Genomic DNA, 19381 nt, shown 5'->3' with positions numbered 1-19381 from the left:
TAGCATTTAGTGCAATAGGCAAACACAGTCTTGAGACGCGTAGACAACCAGTGTTTAGCATCTGGTTGGTCACATAAAGCACCTTTCCAAATGTGTTTCTTTTAATGTTTTGACTAGTTAATGTTCTCTGACCTGTCAATGTCATGTTATCTTTGATTCGTCTGATAACTGATGCAAGGTCTTCATTGCACTATTGTCACATGATAACCCCCTCCACACATGATTCCTTACCAGATGCCCCCAAAAGCACCTCAGTGTCAGTCAGTCCCTCTGGTGAAATAGTGGAGGGCAGTTCAGTGACTCTGACCTGCAGCAGTGATGCCAACCCACCTGTGGACAAATACACCTGGTACAAGAAGAACGTATCCTCACCAAAAGCATCAGGACAGAGTTACAGCATCACTAACATCATCTCTGAGGACAGAGGAGAATATTACTGTGAGGCTGAGAATAAATATGGACGACTCAACTCTTCTTCTGTGTTTGTGGACGTTCAGTGTATGTACATCTTTAACGTTTTCCTCATACTTGTAAACTGCTAAAATTATGATAAATCAAGAAACATTTTACTATACAACATCCACATCTGTCAATATGTATTTTCACAATATGAATGTATTTTTCTAACTGACCTGTGAAATCTGCTGGTTTACCTTATTCACTAAATCTAATCTCTTCAGAAAGCCAAGCAAAGGTCTACACTTGTTGTATTCGGTGCATGTGACAAATAAAGTTTGATTTGATAATACTATAACCAAGATGTTAATGACTTTATATTGGACCTTTGTCAGATGACCCAAAGAACACCTCAGTGTCAGTCAGTCCCTCTGGTGAAATAGTGGAGGGCAGTTCAGTGACTCTGACCTGCAACAGTGATGCCAACCCACCTGTGGAGAGTTACACCTGGTGGTACAGGAAGAATGGAGGTGACTATCAGAGTATGACAGGACCACAGCAAGTCTTCAACCAAATCCAGTCATCTGACACTGGAGAGTACTACTGTGAGGCCTGGAATGGGATGAAGACGGGGAGGTCTGAGTCAATCAACATCGATGTGAAATGTGAGTAAGGTACAGATCAGTGTTGGAATCAGTTTAATGAAATCAATAATTGTAACTGAATTATACTAAACGATAATCATAGCCCAAATCTCTTTATGTTTTGTGTAACTGAGTAATTTTTTGGATAGTTCTCTGACTGAACTAATGTATATTTTACACCAGATGGCCCAAAGAACATCTCAGTGTCAGTCAGTCCCTCTGGTGAAATAGTGGAGGGCAGTTCAGTGACTCTGACCTGCAGCAGTGATGCCAACCCACCTGTGGACAAATACACCTGGTACAAGAAGAACGTAACCTCACCAAAAGCATCAGGACAGAGTTACAGCATCACTAACATCATCTCTGAGGACAGAGGAGAATATTACTGTGAGGCTGAGAATAAATATGGACGACTCAACTCTTCTTCTGTGTCTGTGGACGTTCAGTGTAAGTACATCTTTAACATTTTGGTCATACTTAAACTGCTTAAATAATGATGAACCAAAAAACATTTTAATATACACATCTCTGAATATGTATTTTCACAATGTGAATGTAATTATTTAAAATGGACCTGTAAAATTTCCTGGTTTACTTTATTTGCTAAATCTAATGTGTTTAGAAAGGCAAGATAATATACAGTACAAGTCAATAGTTTGGACACACTCATTCCAGGGTTTTTCTTTATTTTTTAAACTATTTTTGACATTGTAGAATAACAGTAAAAGACATCAAAACTGTGAAATAACACATGGAATATTTTAGTAACCTACATTTTTTTTTACAAATCAAAATGTATTTTATATTTGAGATTCTTCAAAGTAGCAACCCTTTGCCTTGATGACAGCTTTGCACACTCTTGACATTCTCTCAACCAGCTTCATGAGTTATTCACCTGGAATGCATTTAAATTAATTAATAGCTGTGCCTCGTTAAAAGTTTAATTTGTGGAATTTATAATGGTCTTTTATCAGATGGCCCAAAGAACACCTCAGTGTCAGTCAGTCCCTCTGGTGAAATAGTGGAGGGCAGTTCAGTGACGCTGACCTGCAGCAGTGATGCCAACCCACCTGTGAAGCGTTATACCTGGTACAAGACGAATGGCCATCAGTCTGTCTCCTACGGGAACACAGGACCACAGCAAGTCTTCAACCAAATCCAGTCATCTGACACTGGAGAGTACTACTGTGAGGCCTGGAATGGGATGAAGACAGGGAGGTCTGAGTCAATCAACATGGATGTGAAATGTGAGTAAGGTACAGATCAGTGTTGGAATCAGTTTAATGAAATCAATAATTTGCATTATTCCTAAACCATACCAAAGCCCAAATCTCTTTATTGTACTGTTTTATGGAACTGAATAATCTTTTGGATAGTTCTCTGACTGAACTCATGTTTCTTTTTACACCAGATGGCCCAAGGAACACTTCAGTGTCAGTCAGTCCCTCTGGTGAAATAGTGGAGGGCAGTTCAGTGACTCTGACCTGCAGCAGTGATGCCAACCCACCTGTCCAGAGTTACACCTGGTACAAGAAGAATGGAGGTGACTATCAGAGTATGACAGGACCACAGCATGTCTTCAGTCACATCCAGTCATCTGACACTGGGGTGTACTACTGTGAGGCCTGGAATGGGATGAAGACAGGGAGGTCTGAGTATATCGACATTGATGTGAAATGTGAGTAAAGTACAGATCAGTGTTGGAATGTTGGAGAAACTAACATCTAAAATGTATCAACCATTTGAACGGCATTGGTCCTGAAGCAGAGCATAAGGCTGTTAGTCCTAGACTCAATCAGTGTTAATCGGCGACAGCCGACACTCACATAGCTGGTGTTTTGGTGGTGTTGGAGGTGTAACTACGTTGTAGCTGTCTAATTGGTGAGCAGCTGCTCTTGATCATTATCGTGAAAACATACCCGTCCCAGCCGGTCTTGATCATTATCATGAAAACATACCCGTCCCAGCTGGTCTTGATCATTATCGTGAAGACATATCCGTCCCAGCTGCTCTTGATCATTATCATGAAGACATACCCGTCCCAGCTGGTCTTGATCATTATCATGAAGACATACCCGTCCCAGCCGGTCTTGATCATTATCATGAAGACATACCCGTCCCAGCTGGTCTTGATCATTATCATGAAGACATACCCGTCCCAGCTGGTCTTGATCATTATCATGAAGTCATACCCGTCCCAGCCGGTCTTGATCATTATCGTGAAGACATACCCGTCCCAGCCGGTCTTGATCATTATCGTGAAGACATACCCGTCCCAGCCGGTCTTGATCATTATCGTGAAGACATACCCGTCCCAGCTGGTCTTGATCATTATCATGAAAACATACCCGTCCCAGCTGGTCTTGATCATTATCATGAAGACATACCCGTCCCAGCTGGTCTTGATCATTATCATGAAAACATACCCGTCCCAGCTGGTCTTGATCATTATCATGAAGACATACCCGTCCCAGCTGGTCTTGATCATTATCATGAAGACATACCCGTCCCAGCTGGTCTTGATCATTATCATGAAAACATACCCGTCCCAGCTGGTCTTGATCATTATCATGAAGACATACCCGTCCCAGCTGGTCTTGATCATTATCATGAAGACATACCCGTCCCAGCTGGTCTTGATCATTATCATGAAAACATACCCGTCCCAGCTGGTCTTGATCATTATCATGAAAACATACCCGTCCCAGCTGGTCTTGATCATTATCATGAAGACATACCCGTCCCAGCTGCTCTTGATCATTATCGTGAAAACATACCCGTCCCAGCTGGTCTTGATCATTATTGTGAAGACATACCCGTCCCAGTCGGTCTTGATCATTATCATGAAAACATACCCGTCCCAGCTGGTCTTGATCATTATCATGAAAACATACCCGTCCCAGCTGCTCTTGATCATTATCATGAAGACATACCCGTCCCAGCTGGTCTTGATCATTATCGTGAAAACATACCCGTCCCAGCCGGTCTTGATCATTATCATGAAAACATACCCATCCCACTCCCATTAGAAGTTCACAACGAGAATGGCAATATAGAAATAATGATGCTCAAATTAAAATCATGAATTAAAATAATGAGAATTTATATCAGCCTAATTGAGGTGTAGATTACATCTCACATTCCAGTGTTCCAACTTGTAAACAAAGCTGCATGGGATTTCCCTTAATGTGACTCTGTGCAGCCAATGGCAATGTGCTCTTGAGGTATAGTGCCCGGATTTACTTGTGGATTTGACAGCTCTAATGCAGTTCCAACTACGACACCGCCAAAACAACCGCAATGCAGGTGTCGGCTATCGCAGATGTCATAGAATCTAGGCCTTAATGTATTTTTCAATAATGATTTACTAGATGCTCCAAAGAACACCTCAGTGTCAGTCAGTCCCTCTGTTGAAATAACGGAGGGCAGTCCAGTGACTCTGACCTGCAGCAGTGATGCCAACCCACCTGTGCAGATTTACATCTGGTACAAGACGAATGGAGCTGAAACCTCCATGAGACATTCTGGATGGAGTTACAGGATCACTAACATCAGCCCTGAGGACAGAGGAGAATACTACTGTCTTGCAGTGAATGAAGTTGGATGCAAAAGATCAAAGCTTGTTCCTCTAAAGGTTTTGTGTAAGTATCGCAGATCCTCTCCATCTTGTACTCGTGTGGTTTAACAGATATATTTTAAAAACTCAAAATGAAAGTATTGTGACACTACCACTTTGGGACATTCATCTTTCTATCAGGTAAACCAAAGACCACCTCAGTGTCAGTCAGTCCCTCTGGTGAAATAGTGGAGGGCAGTTCAGTGACTCTGACCTGCAGCAGTGATGCCAACCCACCTGTGGACAAATACACCTGGTACAAGAAGAATGGAGCTTCACTGAAGGGATCTGAAAACACCTTCCTCATCACCAACATTAACTCTGAGGACAGTGGAGAATACTACTGTGAGGCTGAGAATGAATATGGAGGTCTCAACTCTTCCACAATTTCTGTAGATGTTCAGTGTAAGTACACCTAACCATCTCATCTTTTGATGAGAGAATCACACATATGTATATTACACTCATACAATCATAAACTCAGCAAAAAAAAGGAGAAGGACGTATGTTTGTGAGAGCAGGCAGGTGACTGCAATATAGTCTGCCTGGAACATGCCCCATATTCAATTTTAAATTAAATAATAGCATTTATTTAATTATGGGGCAATTACTAGGCACCCTATAGCATCAGGCTGGCATTGAGTCTCAGTGACATCACAAGGCGTCACACATTCAGGTCCCATGTCCAGTCACATGACCATACATAAACTCAGCAAAAAAAGCAAAGTCCCTTTTTCAGGACCCTGTCTTTCAAAGATAATTGGTAAAAATCCAAATAACTTCACAGATCTTCATTGCAAAGGGTTTAAACACTGTTTCCCATGCTTGTTCAATGAACCACAAACAATTAATGAACATGCACCTGTGGAATGGTCGTTAAGACACTAACAGCTTACAGACAGTAGGCAATTAAGGTCACAGTTATGAAAACTTAGGACACTAAAGAGGCCTTTCTACTGACTCTGAAAAACACCAAAAGAAAGATGCCCAGGGTCCCTGCGTGAACATGCCTTAGGCATGCTGCAAGGAGGCATGAGGACTGCAGATGTGGCCAGGGCAATAAATTGTGATGTCCGTACTGTGAGACGCCCAAGACAGCGCTACAGGGAGACAGGACGGACAGCTGATCGTCCTTGCAGTGGCAGACCACGTGTATCAACACCTGCACAGGATCGGTACATCCGAACATCACACCTGTGGGACAGGTACAGAATGGCAATAACAACTGCCCGAGTTACACCAGGAACGCACAATCCCTCCATTAGTGGTCAGATTGTCCGCAGTAGGCTGAGAGAGGCTGGACTGAGGGCTTGTAGGCCTGTTGTAAGGCAGGTCCTCACCTGACATCACCGGCAACAACGTTGCCTATGGGCACAAACCCACTGTCGCTGGACCAGACAGGGCTGGCAAAAAGTGCTCTTCACTGATGAGTCGCGGTTTTGTCTCCCCAGGGGTGATGGTCAGATTTGCTTTTATCGTCAAAGGAATCAGCGTTACACCGAGGCCTGTAGTCTGGAGTGGGATCGATTTGGAGGTGGAGGGTCCGTCATGGTCTGGGGCACTGTGTCACTGCATCATCGGACTGAGGTTGTTGTCATTGCAGGCAATTTCAAAGCTGTGCGTTACAGGGAAGACATCCTCCTCCTTCATGTGGTAACCTTTCTGCAGGCTCATCCTGACATGACCCTCCAGCATGACAATGCCACCAGCCATACTGCTCGTTCTGTGCGTGATTTCCTGCAAGACCGGAATGTCAATGTTCTGCCATGGCCGCGAAGAGCCCGGATCTTAATCCCATTGAGCACGTCTGGGACCTGTTGGATCAGAGGGTGAGGGCTAGGGTCATTCTCCCCAGAAATGTTCGGGAATTTGCAGGTGCCTTGGTGGAAGAGTGGGGTAACATCTCACAGCAAGTACTGGCAAATCTGGTGTAGTCCATGAGGAGGAGATGCACTGCAGTACTTAATGCAGCTGGTGGCCACACCAGATACTGACAGTTACTTTGGAGTTTGACCCCCATTTGTTCAGGGACACAGTATTCCCTTTCTGTTAGTCACATGTCTGTGGAACTTGTTCAGTTTATGTCTCAGTTGTTGAATCTGTTCATACAAATATTTACACGTTAAGTTTGCTGAAAATAAATGCAGTTGACAGTGAGAGGACGTTTCTTTTTTTGCTGAGTTTACCTCCAAGTTCCATAATTCTCCTTGTGTAAAACACTGTTTTAAAACACTGTATTGGTTCATACTGTCCACCAGATGGACCAAAGAACACCTCAGTGTCAGTCAGCCCCTCTGGTGAAATAGTGGAGGGCAGTTCAGTGACTCTGACCTGCAGCAGTGATGCCAACCCACCTGTGGACAAATACAGCTGGTACAAGAAGAATGTAACCTCACCAGTATTGTCAGGACAGAATTACAACATCACTAACATCAGCTCTGAGGACAGTGGACATTACTTTTGTGAGGCCAGGAATAAAATAGCATCTGAGAACTCTACAGCTCTGAAGATCATTGTAGCAGGTAAAGGTTCATCTTCAATACGCAAAATACACAATTACATGTTTCAATCTAATCTAAATTTGGCTTATTACACTTGACTTTTGTGTTGGCTTATACGATTCCCAAGCCTTTAATATGATTCTCTTTTCAGTTTACAACATACCATGTACTCATATCATTCATATGTTATTATAGGGAAACAGACCTCAATTACGACTGCAGCTGTAGGAATCATAGTTGTTGTTCTGGTTCTCGTGCTCTGTCTCTCTGGCTTCATGTGGTTCAGGTGAGTGAACATTTAGCTTTTTAACACTCAGTAACAAATCAAACTTCATTAATCATTAATAAATGAATGTCCAAACAGGAAGAAGGCATCCAAATCCACCTTAATAGAAACCAGAGACACAGCAGACGAGGGACAGGTGAGTCCGTTGGAATCAGAAGATGACTGTGATGACTGTATTCTTTGTGGAACTGTGTATTCTTTTTCTACTCATGTTGTCTGTCCTCTTTCCCCATCAGGGAAACTCTACTCTCCTTTATGACAACATGGCCATGCAGCAGAGACAGCAGTCACCGTCGAGTCAGGATGACGTTCACCACACCAGCGTCCACGTCTCTCCCTCCAAAAACCAGGAAGAGCTTTGTGCTCCATCGTCCAACTGCCTCAACCCCAGAAACAGGACAGAGATGTCCAGTACACTGCTGTGAAATTCAACCCCCCCAGTGCTACCACCCGGTGAGCATATTCTGCATTAAGGTCATTCATATGCTGTGGCTTATTGTAGTAGATGTCATCAATAACCAAAACAGTGACCTCTCGTGATGTAATTTCCAACTTCTTAAGGATTGGTGTTCCGTCAACGGGACAGTTGTAAATCATGCAGCGCATTATATCAAGATCACAGATTTTAGAGTAACAACAAATGTCGGTACATAGAAGTGTCTTATATCGAGTGAAATCCTTCATTCTTGTTAATATAACTTCACTGTCCAATTTATTGAGGAGAGCTCCTAACAACTAAACCCTTTTTTCAACATGATGGGTTTTATAAATTCACCTCTGAAGGTGAAATGTGTACTTACATTCTGAAATCTTGCTCTGATTTATCATCCCAAGGGTCCCAGAAATAACATGAAGTGTCGTTTTGTTAGATAAAATCCTTTTTCATATCCTAAAAAGGTCCATATAGCACACAATATCAATGTATTTTATTTTATTTCCACTTGTTCAATTTGTAAAGAAAAAAATCTGTGAACATCTCACCCTAAACGTTGTTTGAATGAGTAAAATCACGTTCGTAAATATTCCTCAGAGATCCTAGAAGGTAACAAGATTTTACTATTTCATTAGGGGTCTAGTATATCCTATAGGACATCATATTTGGTCACGTGGGCGGCCATCACTTGAACAACTGTATGTTTGTTAAATAAGAACCAATCAGGATCAAAAATGCTAGCTAGATAGCCAATGAGCTGGGCTTTACGGGAGTATCCAAAAACCATATATATGTTGTAAAATGTATCTTCTAACCTTGTACGACAGCATGCCTTTTAATTTTGGACAAAAATTAGGGACATTCAGAGTTATGATGTTATGAAAACTGGTTGTTTTGCAGATGCTGAACTTATAATATGGCTACTAATACTTGGAAAGCTAAATCAAAGTCCACGGATTCAGATTTGACGATATTCTTTGCAGAAAAATGGAATATGAATGCGAACGTCTCCTTCACGATTTGCTCAAATGTACCTGGGGACTTCACACTAAAAGTCTTGAGGATCAGTCATACTCCAAGTATATCCATCTGAAACTTTGCACATACACTTCTGCCATCTTGTGGACTCTATCGGAATTACAACCAGAGTGATGGATTTAACAGTGACGTTTCTCTTGCATTTCAAAGATTGTGGTAAAAAAAACACTGGTTGGTGTTTTCATTGTATTTTCTTCTACCAGATCTATTGTCAGGACCCGGTTACGAACCTGGGTCTCCGGAGTGAGAAACAGTCACTTAACCAACTGAGCCACGAATAGTCAGCAGAACCCAGAAGATGAGGCAGACACAGCAGTACTTAAGACGGTGTATTTAATAAAGTAAAAAGGAGAAGTCCTTCAATACAAAAAATGGCAAATCCAAAAGGTGGTAGGAATAGCACAAAAAAGCCTCAAGAGATACTCAAAAACAAAAAACAGAATTCCACAAGAGCATCCACCGGAATCGACAAGAATACACAGAACACTAGGGCTGGGTGCTAACATACAAACACAGAGCACAGAACTGAGGGAAACTAAGGGTTTAAATACAATCAGGGGAAAACGAGGCACAGGTGCAAATAATAATGGGGAACAAGGGAAAAAACATAAGGTCAAAAAGCACAATGGGGGCATCTAGTGACCAAAACCCGGAACAACCCTGGCCAAATCCTGACAGAATCCCCCCTAGGAACGGCTCCTGACGTTCCTACCAGCTCTCTCAGGGTGGAGGGCCCTGAACTGACGAATGAGGTCAGGGTCCAGGATGTCTTTGGCAGGAACCCAGGAGCGCTCCTCGGGACCGTAGCCTTCCCAGTCCACCAGATACTGCCAGGACCGCTGCACTCGGCGGGAATCCAGTATCCGATGGACGGTATAAGCCGGCTGGCCTCCAATGACACGAGGCGGAGGGGGAGGTCTGTCTGCCGGGACAAGGGGAGAAAAAACAACAGGTTTTAACAATGAAATGTGAAATGTGGGATTAATCTTAAGGGATCTGGGTAAGTGTAGGCGATAAGAAACTGGGTTAACTCTCCTGGCAACCTTGAAGGGACCGATGTATTTTTGGGACAGCTTGCGAGACTCCACCCGTAGAGGTAAGTCTCTTGTGGAGAGCCAGACTCTCTGGCCGGGGCGCAGGGTAGGCCCGGGACGGCGACGTCTGTTGGCTTGTTGTTGGTACCTCTGTGAGGAACGCATAAGATTAAGACGGGTCTTCCTCCACATAAGCCGACAGCGTCTGACGAACTTCAAGGCTGAAGGCACTCTGACTTCTGCCTCCTGGTCCGGGAACAATGGAGGAGCATAGCCAAACTGACACTCGTGCGGGGACATACCAGTGGAGGAGGAGCGCAAGGTGTTGTGCGCGTATTCGGCCCAAACAATAAAGGATGACCATGTGGATGGGTTGTCACGAGTCATACATCGGAGGGTGGTTTCCAGCTCTTGATTCATCCTCTCTGTTTGGCCGTTGGACCCCGGATGGTACCCTGAAGATAGACTGGCAGAAGCCCCCATGAGTTGGCAGAAGGCCTTCCAAAACCTAGAGGCGAACTGGGGACCTCTGTCAGAAACCATATCTTGAGGAATGCCGAAGACTCGGAACACATGATTAATAACCAACTCAGCCGTTTCCTTGGCAGAAGGTAACTTAGTCAGAGGGACGAACCTGGCCGCCTTTGAAAACCTGTCGATATGACTAGGATAGTAGTATTGCCATGGGATGGAGGAAGTCCAGTAATAAAGTCCAATGAGATATGGGACCAGGGTCTGTGGGGAACAGGTAAAGGGTGAAGGAGTCCTTGAGGGCGGAGGTGAGAAGATTTGCCCTGGCAGCACACGGGGCAGGCATTGACGAAAGTGGCAACGTCTTCTCTTATGGTAGGCCACCAGAACTTATGCTGGATGAACTCCAAGGTGCGACCTACGCCCGGATGACAGGTGAGGCGAGAGGAGTGCCCCCACAGAAGGACCTGAGTCCTCACTGCCTTGGGGACAAACAACCGATTGGCAGGACCTCCTTTCGGGTCCGGTTCGCTAGCTTGAGCACGTCTCACGGTATCCTCAACTTGCCACGAGATCGGAGCCACAATCTTAGCAGCAGGAAGGACAGGCATGTCCGTGTCATCTCGAATGGCAGGAGCGTAGACTCGGGACAGGGCATCCGGTTTGAGATTCTTCGACCCGGGCCGATAGGTGAGGATAAACTGGAATCGATTGAAGAAAAGAGACCATCTAGCTTGTCTAGAGTTCAACCGCTTCGCCTGCTGGATATACTCCAGATTTTTGTGGTCTGTAAGCACTTGAAAAGGGTGAGAAGCCCCCTCGAGCCAGTGTCTCCATTCCTTCAATGCCATCTTAACCGCTAGGAGTTCACGATCCCCCACATCGTAGTTCCTCTCAGTCGGGGTAAGCCGGTGTGAGAAGAAAGCGCACGGATGAAGCTTCTTGTCTTCACCCCTCTGAGACAGGACAGCTCCAACACCAACCTCTGATGCGTCTACCTCCACCACAAATGGTTCATCCGTAGTCGGTAGTATCAGAATGGGAGCAGAGAGAACGCGCTGCTTGAGTCCTTGGAAGGCCGTCTCAGCTTCTCTTCCCCACAAAAACCTTGCATTGCCACCCTTGGTTAAAGCTGAGAGAGGGGCTGCCACCAAGCTGAAGTTCTTGATGAACTTGCGGTAAAAGTTTGTGAAGCCCAGGAAACGCTGAACTTCCTTAACGGATTTGGGGGTGGGCCAATCCGCTACCGCCCCTACCTTCCTGGGGTCCATTTGGACTCGACCGGGTTCCACTACAAATCCCAGGAATTGTACTCGGGATGAATGGAATTCACATTTTTCCGGCTTAACGTACAGATGGCTGTCCAGGAGGCGTTTGAGTACTTGTCTGACATGCTTAGTGTGTTCTTGAAGGGAACTCGAAAAGATGAGGATGTCATCCAAGTAAACGAACACAAATATGTTAAGCATATCCCTAAGCACATCGTTTATGAGCGCTTGGAACACCGCTGGGGCGTTGGTCAGGCCGAAGGGCATCACCAAGTATTCATAGTGACCAGTAGGCGTGTTGAAAGCGGTCTTCCACTCGTCACCAGGTCTGATCCGCACAAGATGGTATGCGTTCCGCAGGTCAAGCTTAGTGAAAACAACTGCTTCCTGGAGCAGCTCGAAGGCTGTGGCCATAAGGGGTAGCGGGTAACGGTTACGGACGGTTATGGCATTGAGTCCCCGGTAGTCGATGCAAGGACGTAATCCACCGTCTTTCTTGGCCACAAAGAAAAACCCTGCTCCCGCCGGGGAGGTGGATGGACGCATGAGGCCTGCTTCCAGAGCGTCGTTGATGTAGGTATCCATAGCAGCTCGTTCGGGTGGAGATAGGGAAAAGATCCGACCCCTGGGGGGGCAAGTGCCCGGAAACAGGTCGATGGGGCAATCGTAAGGTCTATGGGGTGGTAGCATGGTGGCCCTCTGTTTGCTAAACACCAGTTTGAGGTCATGGTAACACTCAGGAACTCGGGTCAGGTCGATGGACTCTAAAGACTCGGGAGTAGAACTCGGGGAATTCTGGAAAATACAAGTAGCTTGGCACGTAGGACCCCACTGCTTGATAGTGCCCACAGACCAGTCGATGTGAGGGTTATGGCTGTGAAGCCATGGGTATCCAAGGACGAGAGGGAACTTGGAACAGGAGATCAAATGAAAGTTCATCAATTCCTGGTGTTGTGAAACTGAAAGTCGCAAGGAGGTAGTGACATGAGTGACAAGTCCAGATCCCAAAGGGCTTCCATCCAATGTAGTGACCCTCATGGGTTCACTTAGAGGTTCAGAGGGAACGCCATTCTCCTTCGCCCAGACACCATCCATGAAGTTACCTGCGGCTCCAGAGTCTACCAAGGCTTGAAGGTGAAGCTTGTGGTTGTCCCAGGAGAGGGTGACTGGAATGAGCAGACGGGAGTTGGACGGATGGGAGGAGGTTATGTTTCCCGTTACAGTTCCCCCCGGTCTGTACGGGACAGAGCGTTTCCCTGGAGCCCGGGACACGTGGAACGGAAATGGCCCGGTTTGCCGCAATATAGACAGCGTCGCTCCCTCATCCGGCGGTCTCTCTCAGCCTGGGAGATGCGTCCAATCTGCATGGGTTCCGATGGAGCCAGCGAGGATAAAGGTGGGGACTCGTAGCTGGGACTGATAGGGGCTAGATGTCTACGGTTGAGTTCTCTCTCTCTCAGACGCTGGTCAATGCGTGAGGCCAACTTGATCAGGGACTCGAGATTGTCCGGTGGTTCCCGAGTGGCCAGTTCATCTTGGATAGTGTCGGAAAGGCCTTTCAGAAAGCACACCGTGAGCGCCTCGTTGTTCCAGCCACTTGCTGCTGCCACCGTGCGGAACTGGATGGCATAGTCCGTCACGCTGCGCCAACCTTGGTGGAGAGTCAGGAGCTGTTTGGCTGAGTCAGAACCACTGCTTGGGCCTTGAAACACTCGTTTGAATTCCTCAGCAAAGGCAGAGTAGCTGGCACAGCAGGAACTATGGGCATCCCACACAGCAGTAGCCCAGGCCAGGGCTTTCTCCGACAGCAGGGTGATGATATAAGCGATCTTAGATCGGTCGGTGGGAAACGACGAGGGTTGTAGCTCAAAGGAGAGAGAACATTGGGTGAGAAACCCTTTACAAGCACTTGGATCACCTGAGAACCGTTGGGGAGGTGGAAGACGAGGTTCAGCCAGGGGGTTAACTGCCATGGGCACGTGAATCTGAGGTACTGGGACGAGAACTGTTGCCGGGGTAAGACGATCAGATATTTGCTTAATGGAAGTCAGCATCTCCGACAGAAGATGAGAATGTCTAGCCATTAAGGCCTCTTGCTGAACCAGGGCGGCTTCGTGGCGTTGGACAGTCTCCTGGTGGTGGGACAGCATGGCAAAAAGGTCCTGGGAACTGGCTGCCTCTGGGTTAATTTTTGGCTCTGTGTTTCTGTCAGGACCCGGTTACGAACCTGGGTCTCCGGAGTGAGAAACAGTCACTTAACCAACTGAGCCACGAATAGTCAGCAGAACCCAGAAGATGAGGCAGACACAGCAGTACTTAAGACGGTGTATTTAATAAAGTAAAAAGGAGAAGTCCTTCAATACAAAAAATGGCAAATCCAAAAGGTGGTAGGAATAGCACAAAAAAGCCTCAAGAGATACTCAAAAACAAAAACAGAATTCCACAAGCGCATCCACCGGAATCGACAAGAATACACAGAACACTAGGGCTGGGTGCTAACATACAAACACAGAGCACAGAACTGAGGGAAACTAAGGGTTTAAATACAATCAGGGGAAAACGAGGCACAGGTGCAAATAATAATGGGGAACAAGGGAAAAAACACAAGGTCAAAAAGCACAATGGGGGCATCTAGTGACCAAAACCCGGAACAACCCTGGCCAAATCCTGACATCTATTATGCTATATTCTCCTACATTCAATTCACATTTCCACAAACCTCAAAGTGTTTCGTTTCAAATGGTACCAAGAATATGCATATCCTTGCTTCAGGGCCTGAGCTACAGGCAGTTAGATTTGGGTATGTCATTTAGGCGAAAATTTAAAAAAAGGGGGATATCCCATAGTATTGTAAACTACCAACCCAATAATGGACAAGGTCATTGCTATGACCTGTCTATAATGACGGAGGGATGTGATGATGAGTTTGAGGAACTGTTCTCAGTGCGTTCCAAATGGTACCCTATTCCTTCTTTAGTGCACTACTGTGCCCTATAGGCTCTGGTCAAAGGTAGTGCACTATAAAGGGTATAGCGTGCTGTCATTTGGGACAAAGATGTGCATAATTTCTCTTTCTCTCTCCTCAGACCCACGGCGGCACAAGCAGCTGAGGAGGACACCTCTGAGATCTACAGAACAGTCAACAAACCCAGAACCAAGACCACCTGAACACAACAAAACCAAGAACACCTGAACACAACAAACCCCAAACCAAGAAGAACTTAAAACAACAATCCCAGAACCAAGAAGACCTGAACACAACAAACCCAGAACCAAGAAGACCTGAACACAACAAACCTAAACCAAGAAGACCTGAACACAACAAACCTAAACAAAGAAGACCTGAACACAACAAACTGTTTTTAAGAAATGTTTGCAAAAAACGAAACAACTGAAATATACATTTACATAAGTATTCAGACCTTGGTTGATGCGCCATTGGCAGCGATTACAGCCTCCAGTGTTCTTGGGTATGATGCTACAAGGTTATACATTTTTTACAGCAAGTACATTTTGTTTCATATGTCAGTTACGCAAATACATTCAATTCATTTATATACACTTAATATAAGTTTGCTAGATTTTTTAAAATATATTTGTTTCATTGTTTTTATCACAAAGTTATAGCACAATTTTGACTCAAATTTAAGGAAATAGTTCTTCTTGATTCAACGTTTCTTATTACTTTTATCATGTTTGTTTTTTTACTAATGTGTGAAGTGTAAACAATCTATCATAAACTTCATTGTCATTGTTGTTACCTTGTTATGACAGTATTTTCAGTGGAGAGAAAATTAAAAGCTTTTAAAATCACAATCTTGTACTGTACATACAGTAACTACAAATAATACATTTACATTAGTTTGTAGAGCAATAGTGGTTCATTCACCTTCATAATCATTATTTCCATACGAAATGTACACACACTTTCAGAAGAAGCAAAGTCCAGCTCCTAGACACACAACCAGTTCCATAAAATATTATTTATTGTCATTTTTAAAATGCAGACACAATGTGACTCAATAAACCGAGACAGACAGACTGACTGGTATGCATGGCAGGTCTAAAAAAAAATCATTTGGCCAAATACTCAGTCAGCTGAAGACACTTCTTTCACACAAAATGGCCGTTCAGACATTTGGTATCGCTGAACAATGTCTGCTTTATGTAGCAAACAAGCTGGCTGAGATAGCTCGTTCACTAAATTCATAAGCCACTCCCACGTCAACTCTTAACACAGTATTTTTACATGGGATGGTTTACTATTTATTTTTAAATGTTATTTTATCTTCAATTTTGTGTAAATTCATTGGTATCTTTATCTACTGCCATCTTCTGTTTGAATCATGTTTGGGGCAACAGGTAGCCTAGTGGTGAGAGTGTTGGGCCAGTAACAGAAAGGTTGCTGGATCAAATCCCCAAGCTGACAAGGTAAAAATCTGTCATTCTGCCCCTGAACAAGGCAGTTAACCTATTAGGCTGTCATTGTAAATAAGAACTTGTTCTTAACTGACTTGCATAGTTAAATAAAGGTTAAATTAAAATCCTATGCTGGTTTCCCCTGACTCTGCCCACTTCTTCCTTGAATGGCCATTATCAAAAAAAGACCTTGTGAGCATCGTAGATTCACATGTTTCGATCTCAGATTGGATTGTCTGAATTCGCTAGTCAAGTGTCAATCCGGGAAGAAAAAAACATTGACAAAAGACATTTTGAGAAAATGTGACCTGTTTCAGGAAACTAGTCATATGTCGCAGGTCACTACTTCACAGGAGAACCATTTCAACGTAAATTATTTTAAGTAAAAATGAATTTTTTGGCAAAAATTCCTTCTTGAACATGTGAACTTTCATGTGCCTTAATAACAAACTTGTATTACATCTGTAAATACAAATACAATTATTAAATTACGAGCCTAGTTGGTTTAACCAGAGAAAAAGTCAGCAACCTTCCCGCTAGCCATGATTGGCTAAGATAATGATTGGGATGGACATGCCAAAAGATGAGTTCAGATTGGTCTGCCATAAGCAGACTTCTGTCTATTTGAGCTGGTCAGTAAATCTTGGTAGTCCTGTCTAACGCTGCTTTTTTTTTTATTGCGTAGTGAAACTACGTAAACCTAATGTCAAGTTAAAGTGTACTATTAGCTAGTGTACTTTTAGCTAGTGTACTAAAGTGTACTATTAACTTTTAGCTAGCTAACAATAGCTCTCCACTTTCTGGAGGACCGAGTTTTGAAATCAGTGGAATTCTAGTCTCCGGATTATATCTTCAAACTAAGGGCAACCAAATCATCAGGAGACGTGTCCAACCATGATGTATAAGGGTAAGAGATTCTAGATAGCTACATTTTCAGATATAAGTTCCTAAATTTGACATAAAGTATTTTCATTTGCTACCGGGATCGATATGACAACAGCCAGTGAAAGTGCAGGATTCAAATTAAACAACATAAATCTCATAATTAAAATTCCTCAAACATTCAAGTATTTTACACCATTTTAAGATAAACTTGTTGTTAAATCCACCACAGTGTTCAAAAAGGTCTTACGACGAAAGCACACCAATTGATTATATTAGGTGAGTGCCTAGTCACAGAAAAACACAGCCATTTTTCCAGCCAAAGAGAGGAGTCACAAAAGCAGAGAGAGAGATAAAATTAATCACTAACCTTTGATGATCTTCATCAGATGACACTCATAGGACTTCATGTTACACAATACATGTATGTTTTGTTCGATAAAGTTCATATTTATATCCAAAAATCTTATTTTACATTGGCGCGTTATGTTCAGTAGTTACAAAACATCTGATGATTTTGCAGAGAACCACATCAATTTACAGAAATACTCATAATAAACATTGATAAAAGATACAAGTGTTATACATGGAATTATAGATCCACTTCTCCGTAATGCAACCGCTGTGTCAGATTTCAAAAAACCTTTACAGAAAAAGCACACCATGAAATAATCTGAATACAACGCTCAGACACAAAAACAAGCCTTACAGATATCCGCCATGTTGTGGAGTCAACAGAAGTCAGAAATAGCATTATAAATATTCACTTACCTTTGATGATCTTCCTCAGAATGCACTCCCAGGAATCCCAGTTCCTCAATAAATGTTTGTTTTGTTCGATAAAGTCCATCATTTATGTCCAAATAACTCCTTGTTGTTCGCGCATTTTGTTCACAAATCCAAATTCTTGAGGCGCGGTCACTAGGTCCAGACGAAAATTAAAAAGTTCCATTACAGTCCTTTGAAACATGTCAAACGACGTATAGAATCAATCTTTAGGATATTTTTAACATAAATCTTCAATAATGTTCCAACCGAAGAATTCCTTTGTCTTCAGAAAGGCAATGGAATGCAGGTCGCTCTCACACGAGCACACGTGATCAGCTGATGCCAGACACCTGATTGAAAGAGCTCTCATTCCCTCCTCCTTCATAGTGGAAGCCTGAAATAAGGTTCTAAAGACTGTTGACATCTAGTGGAAGTCTTAGGAAGTGCAATATCAGAGCCACTAGTTTTAGCCTAATGTTAGCTAGCTAACATTGAACCTGGTTGGTTAGCGACCTGCAGATTCATACAGGGTAGTAAAGTCATGAGTTGGTTTACCTAGGTAGCTAGCTACATGTCATAACAAAATAGTCTCTTCTTCGTGTTCCAGAGCGCAGAATAACTGATGGATTTACCAACGCTCAACACCATTTGAATATTTGAATATGGCCGGTGTCAGTAAACGTCGGTAAAAAGCGTAATTAAATTGTTGCCAGCAGCACAGATACAGTCACCAAAGCTCTGGATAACATGAAAATAGCTGAATCAGCTCTACTAGGGTGCGTAAAATGGTCAGAGTAGGGTCTTCTCTTATTATGTGTCTGGAAGTAGCTAACAAGCTAGCTATTTAGCTTGGGTGCTTGCCTGCCATTGTGAGGTCAGAACGTTCGGATCAACGCGACTCATCGGCCAGAGCGTCCCGTGTGTGTTGTGAACGTGAAATGCTCAGAGTTTATGAATGGACAATAGGACAGCACAGTTGCAGTCACCAACAGATAACATAACAGCCTAACCAGCTCTGCTAGGGTGAGTAATGTTCAGTTAGCTGTTCTCTCTCACTTAGATGTCTGAAAGTAGCTAGCAAGTTAATACAGAACGCTTGGAACAACTCTTAAAGAGATGGGTGGGGCTAACGCTTCAGAGGGTGTGAACGATGCTGAATGGGTGTAGACAAAGAAAGGCTGTCCAATAGTAGTACCAAAACATTCAAAGACCAAATTACTTTCCCATTGTTCCTTAACTGTACTGTATGATATATCATTTTGTAGCTTTGAGTCTCTACTTTTATCCAATGAAAGGACACAATTTCAAGTTATGCTACATAAGTCCGATTTGAGCCGGTCAGTCACAAATGTGAATCCCTCGCCCGTTTCCATGACCCCTGACAAAAACATAGACTGTGTATAGGGCAAAGATCTTTGCCTGTTCCTCTGGCATGGATTCAGCTGACAAATATGGAAACTCCAATGTTCACACCAGTCTCATACTTTTAAATCCATGACGGGAAGAGTGAACTTGCACACTTGGGAAAGGGTTGAGAACCGGGATCTCAGCCTTAGGCACCTTATCGCCAGTTTGTTATTCTGTTATTGATCCAAGTGGATGAGGACATGATTGTGACAAAGGAG

At 43.8% G+C, this 19381-nt stretch overlaps 1 protein-coding gene across 2 annotated transcripts in view; it reads left to right on the top strand.

Moving 5' to 3' along the window:
• LOC135534067 (sialoadhesin-like) overlaps window positions 1-16236 on the top strand; it is a 28732-nt gene extending 12496 nt beyond the window's left edge. Inside the window, exons 11-22 of one of the 2 annotated variants that reach the window (XM_064961217.1) lie at window positions 235-498; window positions 792-1061; window positions 1224-1487; window positions 2015-2287; window positions 2452-2718; window positions 4412-4681; window positions 4798-5061; window positions 6915-7178; window positions 7353-7443; window positions 7522-7579; window positions 7719-7896; window positions 14774-16236. In XM_064961217.1, coding sequence (XP_064817289.1) covers window positions 235-498; window positions 792-1061; window positions 1224-1487; window positions 2015-2287; window positions 2452-2718; window positions 4412-4681; window positions 4798-5061; window positions 6915-7178; window positions 7353-7443; window positions 7522-7579; window positions 7719-7868 — 2435 coding nt within the window. In that variant the 3' untranslated portion in view covers window positions 7869-7896; window positions 14774-16236. Of the gene's footprint in view, window positions 1-234; window positions 499-791; window positions 1062-1223; window positions 1488-2014; window positions 2288-2451; window positions 2719-4411; window positions 4682-4797; window positions 5062-6914; window positions 7179-7352; window positions 7444-7521; window positions 7580-7679; window positions 7897-14773 lie in introns of both variants that reach the window. The other variant, XM_064961212.1, reaches the window with a different exon arrangement.
• The last annotated feature ends 3145 nt before the right edge of the window (window positions 16237-19381 follow it).

The sequence above is a fragment of the Oncorhynchus masou genome, chromosome 5 (genome assembly GCF_036934945.1).
Source record: "Oncorhynchus masou masou isolate Uvic2021 chromosome 5, UVic_Omas_1.1, whole genome shotgun sequence".
Classification (NCBI taxonomy): Eukaryota; Metazoa; Chordata; class Actinopteri; order Salmoniformes; family Salmonidae; genus Oncorhynchus; species Oncorhynchus masou.
The sequence above is the reverse complement of the archived record's forward strand: the minus strand, read 5'-3'. Positions and strand labels throughout refer to the sequence as shown.